At 57.2% G+C, this 7,553-nt stretch overlaps 1 protein-coding gene across 1 annotated transcript in view; it reads left to right on the top strand.

Moving 5' to 3' along the window:
* Window positions 1-1,547: 1,547 nt before the first annotated feature.
* PDZK1IP1 (PDZK1 interacting protein 1) overlaps window positions 1,548-7,553 on the top strand; it is an 8,015-nt gene continuing 2,009 nt past the window's right edge. The window contains exons 1-3 of the mRNA XM_017540936.2: window positions 1,548-2,020; window positions 4,873-4,981; window positions 7,157-7,252. Of these exons, the coding sequence (XP_017396425.2) occupies window positions 1,699-2,020; window positions 4,873-4,981; window positions 7,157-7,252 (527 nt within the window). The 5' untranslated portion in view covers window positions 1,548-1,698. The remainder of the gene's footprint in view (window positions 2,021-4,872; window positions 4,982-7,156; window positions 7,253-7,553) is intronic.

Genomic DNA, 7,553 nt, shown 5'->3' with positions numbered 1-7,553 from the left:
CCCATACACACACATACACATACACTCACACACACCCATATGCACACATGTACATACACACATACACACACACACACCCATACACACATAACCATACACACCCCATACACATACACACACCCACATACACCCATACACAAACACATACACATACACACCCACACCCATACACATGCACATACACACACATACACACACACATACACACCCATACACATACACACACACCCATACACACACATACACATACACACCCCCATACACATACACACCCATACACACACCCACACACACCCATACACACACACATCCACATCCACATACCCACACCCACACATACATTCACATACACACATACATACACATACACATATACACACATACCCATACACACAACCATACACATACACCCACACCCACACACACACACGCACCCATACACATACACACACATACGCATACACACACTCACACATGCACACACATGCACACACATACACACACCCCCACACACACAGGAAGCAGGCCTGAGGCATGATGTCCAAGTGCTCCCGCTGGCAGAATTGGCCTGCCATAGGAAGGGCTGCCCAGGAGGCCTGATGAATAGGGGTTGGTTGGCTTCAGGGCAGAGAGGCTGTGGAGGGGCCTTCTGCTCAGGCGCTGGCTCCTGGGGACCTTCCATCTCTGATGAGACTTTGTTCTAGTTGGCCTGCTCCTTTCTAGGGAGGCAGCATCTCAGCTTCCCATACTGCTGGGTTGGGGGTGAGGCAAGGAGACCAGCATGACCCTTGGTTGGGGGCCTACACAGGAACTCTGGCCATTCTCAGTACCCGAGCTGGAGGCCAGGTGCACACCATGTGATCCTGGGGAGACTTTGGCTCTTTGGAGGGCTCTGGCTCCAGAGTCCCCCTGTCCAGGGGCTGGGGGTGCCTTCCTCAATGCTGCTTTTGGCTATGAAGGTGGGCGGGCCCAGGGCTTCCGGGTCCCAGATGGGGCGCCACCTGTAGTGTCCGTCCTTTTCCCCCCACCACAGGCTGTGTTTGCCTGTTCTCTCCTCTACCGTAGGTGGAGATGGATCTGAAGTTGGGTGTCGAAGCCTTTGACCAAGCTGGGATCTTGTTTTAAAGCCCTGCCTAGTTTCCAGAGACCACATCTGGGGCCAAGAGGAAGAGCTGAACTGGGCCTAGGTCAGCTGGGCTGGGTCGGGGCTTGAGCATGGGATATGAAAGCTGGGAACTGGGACCTTCAGGCCCTCCATTGAGATCTCTGCAGGAGGGGGTGAATTTAGGAAGCTACTGAGCTGGGTTGGGGGTGGAAGGCACTGAAGCTGTGGTGTGTCCCAGCATTAGAGTCCCAGGGTTTGTCTTGGTGGGGCAGGGGCAGGTCAGGGGAAGAACAGGAAATAGGCCAGGCTCTGCAGGGAGTCTGGCAGCTTTGAGCCTTCTCTGGACTTCTGTGGGTTTCCCCGGGCTCCGGAGCCAGCCAGCACATTTCTTAATCCCACTGTCAGCCTTCCAAGAAGCCCTGCCCACTGGGCTCCGTCAAGGCAGGAGTGGCTGTGTGGCACCCCTTTCCCTAGAGCCTGGCTCCGCTGCCAGGAAAAGGGAGCTCAGGGCGTGGAGATGAGGCTGGGACTCTCCCATATCTGCTTGGTCCTAATACCCATCTCCTTCGCTGGCCCTGGGAAGATGACCTCGAATGCTAGTGCAAGTGGGCTGGGCACCGGCCAGGGGAGGCCCGGCTTGGCAGCTCATTACCATGGGAGGGAGGGCAGGTTCTTTCTGCCACCTGTCTTCATTTCTCCTCCCGCCCTCGCCTTCCTCCTTCCTAGCTCCTCCCCTCCAGGACAAGACTGAGCCCAGGTTGATTTCGGGCGGACACCAACAGACCCCACAGCAGCTCCAGCAGTCCAGACACCGAAGGCCAGAAGCAAGGCTAGGAGCTGCCGCAGCCATGTCGGCCCTCAGCCTGCTCATTCTGGGCCTGCTCACGGCAGTGCCACCTGCCAGCTGTCAGCAAGGTAGCGCAGGAGGAGAGGGCTGGGCACGGGAGACCCAGGGGTGGATGGGGCGGTGTTCCGGCCTCTCTCCCCAGGACTTGATACTTACAGTTTGGAGGGGGATCAGGGACTGGGCTAGCTGAAAGATCGTCCCAAGGCAGAGACGTCTGAACCAAGTCTCTGCCTGCCACTTGTTTTCAACGAGTGGGAGCGGCAGGGAAATGTTGGTTCTAGGATCTGGGGGAGGAGCAGGAGTTGAGGCCCAAGCCCCAAGAGTAGGCATTGCCCTGGGGATGGCTGGGCCCTGAGTACAGGGCGGCCAGGGATACAAGGAGGGGGAGAGTGGGGCCCAAGCACCCCTCAAGACAGGCTTGCTCCAGGGGAGGAGCAGCTCTGCCAGGGCTTTGTCCATGGCTTTGACCCAAGTCCTAATTGTCTTGGCTTTTTGGACTTGGGTAGGGAACAGTGCCCAGTGTGACTGCCCCAAATATCTGAGCTCTTCATCCTGCTCTGCCTGAATTGATGTGTGACCTTGAGCAAATCACTGCCCCTTTCTGAGACTCAGCTTTCTCACCCATAAAATGAAAACAATAGGCCCCACCTGCCCACCTCCTGGGGCTGCTGCCAGATCAGGGCTGTGGGGGGGCTTTGCACCTGGTGAAGCAGCACACGCAAGCTGTGGCTTTCACTCTACACGCTCTGCGTCTGCAGCCAAAGTCTGGGGACTCTGCAGGTGGGACTTGGTCCAGAGGGGACTGGCAAAGATGCTTCCAGAGCTCCCCTCCCACCCCACCTTGAGCTCTCATGTGTGTCTGCTTCAACTCTGTCTCCCAGGTCTTGGAAGCCCTCTGGGGAACTGCAGACCAGAGAGGTTGAGTACCTCACATGAGTTATACAGCAGGGGAGGGAAGGACAGGGCTCAGACCACCTTTCTCCTGCCCCAGGCGCTGCCCCTTGCTGTATGTGCTAACCCCACATGGAGGAGGCGCAGGGACTGTGGTCCCTGGGATGACTGGAGGAAATTAGCTGCAGGGTCTAGGAGGAAGCAGGGAGAGGCCTCTAAGGGTGGAGCCCTAACTCCCCAAGCTTGAGCAACCACCGACCTGAGGAAGCAGTCTGAATCCCCAGGGAGCCAGGGACTCCCAAACACTGCTGTTTGGCAGGCGTGGAACTGAGGGTAACCACACTGTGTGTCTTCTGCTTCCCCTGGAGATTAGTGAGGTCTGACCTTGCTATGGGCCAGAGAGTTCCAGGGCCTCCTTCCTTCTTCCCAGTTTCTGCCAGGCTCAGAGAAAAGGTCAGGTCTCCACTGCAGCAGGAGAGCTTTTGGTAGACTCAAAGGAGGATTTTTGAGTGGGAGTGAGCCAGAGTAAGTTTTCTGATGCCCAGCCTGGGTCCCTTAAAATATAGGGATGCAGGTATTCTGGCCTGGACGTGGGGCCCCTCTGAAGGCTCCTGCTGACCTGTGTTTTGTGCTGGGACCTCTCCCCAACGAGGGTCTTTTCTCTGCAGGGCTGAGCTCCCTCAGGCTCACGGAGTGCAGTGATGTCAGGGAAGAGGAATGTCCTTTGGGGCAGCAGTGGCCTGAGGGCAGGGACTTCAGGGAAATCTTGGGGGTCTGTGTTGGTGTCAAGGGTCAAAAAGCAGAGAAGGGCCCGGGTGCAGCGGCTCATGCCTGTAATCCCAGCACTTTGGGAGGCTGAGGCAGAAGGACTGCCTGAGCCGAGAAGTGTGAGACCAGCCTGGGCAACATAGTAAGACCCTGTCTCTATTAAAAAATAAAAAAAAGCAGAGAAGGGTGCATGGTTGGGCCTTGACCTAATCTCTGGCCCTAGTCCCTGGGCACCCAGCTGGGGGAACAAAAAGGGGTTCAGGTTTTGAGGCTTCTTCCCTGGCCCCCAAGACTCAGAGAAGAGCTTACCCCTCGGTCCTGCCCCTCTAAAGATGTCCTGGTCCACTCCTCTCTCTGGGTACCCCAGGCACCCCAGATGCCCCAGCCGAGTAGCCTGCTGTCTCCACTCACACACCCTTCCTACCATCAGAGAAACCTCTTGCTACAGAACAGGATCTTCCGGACGTCAGACCAGTCATGTCAGTTCTGGGTCCTCCTCAGCTCTCTGGGAGCCACGCCCAGCTGCAAGGCCTAGGCCAGCTGTCCAGGGGGCTGCCCTTTGGTCCCTGGGGCCCAGGCACTCCCTGGGGTGTTGAGGAACATTAAGTTTACCTGCCCCCATGGCTCCCTTGTGGAAGATACTTTTAGTTTATAATTAGTTGTAGGCGGGTAACAGCTGCCTACTTGGTATATTCTTGAGTTATATGTATATGTAGAATACCTGTGTATTAATGAGAATCACCTGTCAAAGAGTAAATAAATACGTGGATGGAAATCTGCTCAGGGCCTTCACTCTGGAGAGCTGTCAGCTCCGCAGGCTCTCAGGCTGTTGGTCCGCAGATAGATAGATCCACTCTGTTGTGCTATCTGGGAGTCTCTCTATGAGCTGGTTTCTCGAGGGGCCCTGCATGTGACCTGCCTGGGGGAGGGGAAGAGGTTCTGGGCCTCCTAGATCTCAGATACGAGGCCTGTTCCCTCCTGGGCTCCTCTCTCCTTCCAACTCCCTCCTCTCCGAGCCTCTGCAATTCCTTCAACTCCCTCCTTTTCCTAACCTAAGTGGAGCTCAAGATGTTTAAGTGGGTCAGAGGGACCGCATCCCACCCCCGCCTCCCCAGAATGTCTCCTTGGTCCTGGCAGCTGGCTGAGGGCCTTCAGCACAGGTGGGGCCCTTGGGAAGTGAGTCCCCTCGCTCTCCTGCACAGGTGGCCCCCACCGTGGCCCCACTGCGGCCCCATCTGCTACAGTCCGCCTCCCGTTTTAGGCCTGGGGAAGCTTCAGCCCTGGATGCAGGGCCTCATCGCAGTGGCCGTGTTCCTGGTCCTCGTTGCAATCGCCTTTGCAATCAACCACTTCTGGTGCCAGGAAGAGCCGTGAGTGCTGCCCGAGGGTCCCTGAGCAGGCGGGGTGGGCCCAGGACCACCTCGCTTGCTCTAGTAGTGGTGAGAAAGGGCCTCAGAAACCCTGTGTCCAATCCTCCCCCGTGTGGAAGGGAAACTGAGGCTCAAGGTCACAGGGTAGGTTGGTGACGGTCAGAATGAGAGCCTCAGCTTGCTGGCTTCCAGACCTGGGCTCTGTGGGTACCCCCCCCACCGGCTCTGGCGCCCACTCCCTGTGAGCTTTGGGGAAACGGCTTCTCTTCTTGGAGTCTTGGTGTTTCTGTAGAGCCAGGATAGCAGCCCAGCCTGTGATGGGCACTGTGAGAACCTCTGGAAGGGGCGGTTCCTCCTTCTGCAGGGTCAGCTGCTGTGCAGGGGGGCTGTGGGACAGACATGCCTCCTGCCCTCACAGGCTCACAGACTGGAGTGACCTGTCAGAGTTCAAGAGTTGCCGCTGAGGGTGAGCGCAGAGGACACTGCAGGGCTGACCTGGGTGAGGTGGCCAGAGAAGGCTTCCCCACTGCACATTTATCCTGAAGCCTGAAGAAAGAGGAGGAGTCGCTACCAGGATAGAGCAGCGTGGCAAGCGCGCTGCGGTGGAGGGAAGGGTACACCCAGGTCCTGAGTTAGGGGCAGGGCACCAGGGCTGCTGCATACAGATGCACACAGGTGAAGAGCAGGTGGGCTGAAATCCAGCCCACTCTGCACTCACCAGGCCAGGACCCTCAGGCAAGGCTGCCTCTGTCCCCAGGGACATTTTTCTCCAGCTCTCACAAAGGTGGCCTGGTGGCTTGGGTGCTAGCTCCATGCAGGGCTGCGGAGGAAACCCCAGTGGCTCAGTGAGTGGAGAAGGGGATGGAGACACCCGTGATGAGGCTGGTGGGGGGCAGACCCAGGCCAACCAGGATCTTGCAGACCAATGACCTGCGCTTTGGGCTTTTGGGCTTTACCTTAGTGAGTAGGAATCCAGTCACAATTTTTTTTTTTTTTTAAAGACAGAGTCTCACTCTGGTGCCCAGGCTGGAGTGTAGTGGTACAATCTAGGCTCACTGCAACCTCTGCCTCCCAGGTTCAAGTGATTCTCCTGCCTCAGCCTCCTGAGTAGCTGGGATTACAGGTGCCTGCCACCAGGCTAATTTTTGTATTTTTAATGGAGACAGGGTTTCACCATGTTGGTCAGGCTGGTCTCAAACTCCTGACCTTATGATCCACCTATCTCCCAAAGTGCTGGGATTATAGGCATGAGCCACTGTGTCCTGCCTCTGGTGAGCAGTTTTTAAGCCAGTTTCAGGATGAGATACGGCCTTAGCAGAGTGACCCTGGCTGCCTCATGGCGGATGCACGGCAGCGGTGGGGGAGTCTCCAGTCTGCAGACCTAGAGAGCGGTGAGGAGCAAGTGTGAGGTCAGGAGGGGGTCTGGACTGTAGAGGTAGCAGAGAGGATGGAGAGAAGAGATGGGTCTGAGCACTGTTTAGGAGGTGGGCACCCTGGGAGTTGGTGGTCAGAGACAGCAGCAGGCACCAGGGGAGGAAGGCAGGGATGGCGGCTAGGTTTCTCACTGGGGATCACCCACTGGGCCCAGAACGCAGGAGGACAAGCAGATGTAGGGGCAGCTGCTGAGCCTAACTGGGGACATATTACGTCTGGGGTGCCTGTGGGATGTCTAAGGAAGTGAGCGGGTGTCGGGGTCCCTGTGACACTCATGGGAGCAGCTTCTGGGAGGCTTCAGGGAGAGCCCACACTGTTGGGGTTTAAACTTGAGTAAGAGGCGAGGGGCTTTTTGTTGGAAGGTCTTCAGCTGGGCTTTCTCCACCTGACCCAGCTCTGCCTGAAGTGCCACCAACCACATCTGTGTCCACTGCCCAAGGCATGACCTGGGGAAATTTGGGGCAGATAGTGTATCCTGTAGAGCCTGATGGAGGCTGAGCTGAGGGCAGCTGGGACACAGAGAGGTCTTGGGCTCAGGATAAGTCTTTTGCAAATATTTGGCCCCCCACCATGGAGTGGGGAGAAAGTGTGAGGCCCCACGGGTTGGACCAGAAGCAGTGGCTGACAGGCCCTGCTGGACACAGCTGCTCTTTGGGCTTGTGAGAACCAGGACCCAGAATAGCATCTACTCGGAAGAGGGGGGCCCCCCTGAGGAGCACCAATGATGAGCTCCATCCCCAGGGAGCCTGCACACATGGTCCTGACGGTGGGAAACAAGGCAGATGGAGTCCTGGTGGGAACAGATGGAAGGTACTCCTCGATGGCGGCCAACTTCAGGTGAGGTGCGGTGCAGGGCTGCCTGCCCTGTGCTCCCAGGGCCTAAGAGAACCTCAAGACGGGTGCTGTGGGGAGAGGTGGTGGGGAAGGATGGGGACTCACATGGGCAAAAGCTAGTGAGACAATGGGGCTTTGTGAGGATTGCAGGGCTCTGTGGGGGAAATGCAGCCTCTGTGTGGGGCAGGGGCTCCAGGAGGGGATGGACACTTGGGAAGGTAAGATTCAGTGTAGGAGTGGGAACTCACAGGGCAGTGGGTACCATGGGGACACACAGTTCAATGGAGGAAGGGACAAATGAGTG

The sequence above is a fragment of the Cebus imitator genome, unplaced genomic scaffold (assembly GCF_001604975.1).
Source record: "Cebus imitator isolate Cc_AM_T3 unplaced genomic scaffold, Cebus_imitator-1.0 Scaffold129, whole genome shotgun sequence".
NCBI classification, from domain to species: Eukaryota; Metazoa; Chordata; class Mammalia; order Primates; family Cebidae; genus Cebus; species Cebus imitator.
This window is presented reverse-complemented; position numbering and strand designations above follow the sequence as displayed.